Source organism: Orycteropus afer, unplaced genomic scaffold, assembly GCF_000298275.1.
Source record: "Orycteropus afer afer isolate SDZICR_OR568_19922 unplaced genomic scaffold, OryAfe1.0 scaffold00946, whole genome shotgun sequence".
NCBI lineage: Eukaryota > Metazoa > Chordata > Mammalia > Tubulidentata > Orycteropodidae > Orycteropus > Orycteropus afer.
The window spans coordinates 197236-199043 of NW_006922533.1; the positions used below are offsets into that span (position 1 = coordinate 197236).

The 1808-nt window shown below is 39.4% G+C and overlaps 1 protein-coding gene across 1 annotated transcript in view; it reads left to right on the forward strand.

Annotated features, from left to right (window-relative positions):
• Positions 1–1808, forward strand: part of CCDC22 (coiled-coil domain containing 22) — a 22787-nt gene that overhangs the window by 11989 nt on the left and 8990 nt on the right. The window contains exon 3 of the mRNA XM_007958372.2: positions 1299–1431. Coding sequence (XP_007956563.1) covers positions 1299–1431 — 133 coding nt within the window. The remainder of the gene's footprint in view (positions 1–1298; positions 1432–1808) is intronic.

Consider the following 1808-nt stretch of genomic DNA (forward strand, 5'->3'; position numbering starts at 1 on the left):
AGCTGTCAGTGGCCAAGCAGTGACTAAAACCTTGCCCCTTGTCAGCCCCTTATACACCTGGGAATTCAGATCATACACATAAAGTTATTGGACCACTGTCTGCCAACCCTATACATGTTCTTGGGTGCACTCTCCACTTCATATAGGTACCTAATATTTCAGCCTGTCCACCCATCTATCCATCCATGTACCCGTGTTTGCCTTCACTGAGCACGTCATATGATATGTGCAAAAGGGTTCATCTTCGTTGTCTATGACAGATATTTTTGAAGAGTCCTGGCTAGTTGTTTTGCAGAGCGCCCTGCAATCTGAATTGGTCTGATTGTTTTTTCATGATTAGATTCAGATTTTTGACAGGACCACCACTTGAGTGATTTTATCTTCTTCCTAGTATATAATCAGGAATATATAATCAGAAGTATATAATGTCAGATTGTCTCATGATTGGTGATGCTAAGTTTGATCACTTGTTTAAAGTATCTCAGTGTGCTTTTTTTTTTTGGTAACAATTCTATTGAGATACAATTCATATACTCACTGCTGTCAAGTCAATTAGACTCATAGTGACCCCTCCTTGGGTTTCTGAGGCAGTATCATTATGGACGTAGGTTGCCCACATACCACACAATTAATCCATTTAAAGTATACAAGTAGTTTTTAGTCTATTTACAGAGTTGTGCTACATCACTACAGTCAATTAGAGAACATTTTCATTACCTTAAAATCTCAGTGTACTTTTAATTTGCATTTTTTTGTTTTCTTGTAAGCAAAGTTATACATATTTCATATGCTTAAGAGCCATTTTAATTTCCTTTTTTGTGAACTTTCTGTTTATATCTTTTGCTTGTCTTTCTGTTGTGTTGCTGGTCTTTTTTATTATTTATTTTTAGGTACTCTTTACATAATACATTGTTTAGCTCTTCGCCTATGATGGGAGCTCTAAATATTTTTTCTTCAGTTTGTCATTACTCTCTTGACTTTGATTATTATATTTTTTTCTTTAAAATTTACATTTTTTATGTATTCAGAAAGACCCATCTTCTCTTTTATGGTGTCTGGATTTTGAATCATAGAAAGGACAGAACCTTTATCTTATTGGTTGCCTTCTATAGCATTAACTATGTATAATAACTTTGTGGCTTCCCTCAGTGGCCTGGAGGCCTTGGGGAGCCAGGGAAATGTTTCAAAGGTGGTGGTGGTTGGTGAGAGAGTTTGTGCATTTGTGGTCTAGGTCCAGGGCTCCTGGGATAGGAGGATCCTGCTTGCATGGCTGATGTGCTTCCCTGCCCAACCCCTAGGACCTGGGCTATCCCTTGGAGCTTGGCTACCAGAACTTCCTATACCCCAGTGAGCCTGACCTCCGGGACCTGCTTCTCTTCTTGGCTGAGCGTCTGCCCACTGATGCCTCTGAGGATGCAGATCAGCCTGCAGGTACAGGGTACCTGGGACATGGGGGGACATGAGGGAAGACGGGGTTATTCCTTTGTGTTCTGGGGTACTGCAAGAGGTGGAGGCAGTAAATACAAACACAAAAACATCACAATGCCTCAGAGACAACAGAGCATCACAGTTCACACAAAGAAGCAAGATAAAACAGGAGAAACAAGGGACCAGGATACAGACCCAAAACACATCCCTGAGGAAGATGCAGCATTGCAACTCCCTGACAAGGAATTCAAAAGAATGATATTTAGGTATCTTCAATGAATTGAGATACAGAGCAAGGAAAACATAGAGAAAACCCTAGAACAATTTTGAAAGATAATACAAGAACAAAATGACAAAATAAATGAAAAATTAGAAATGAT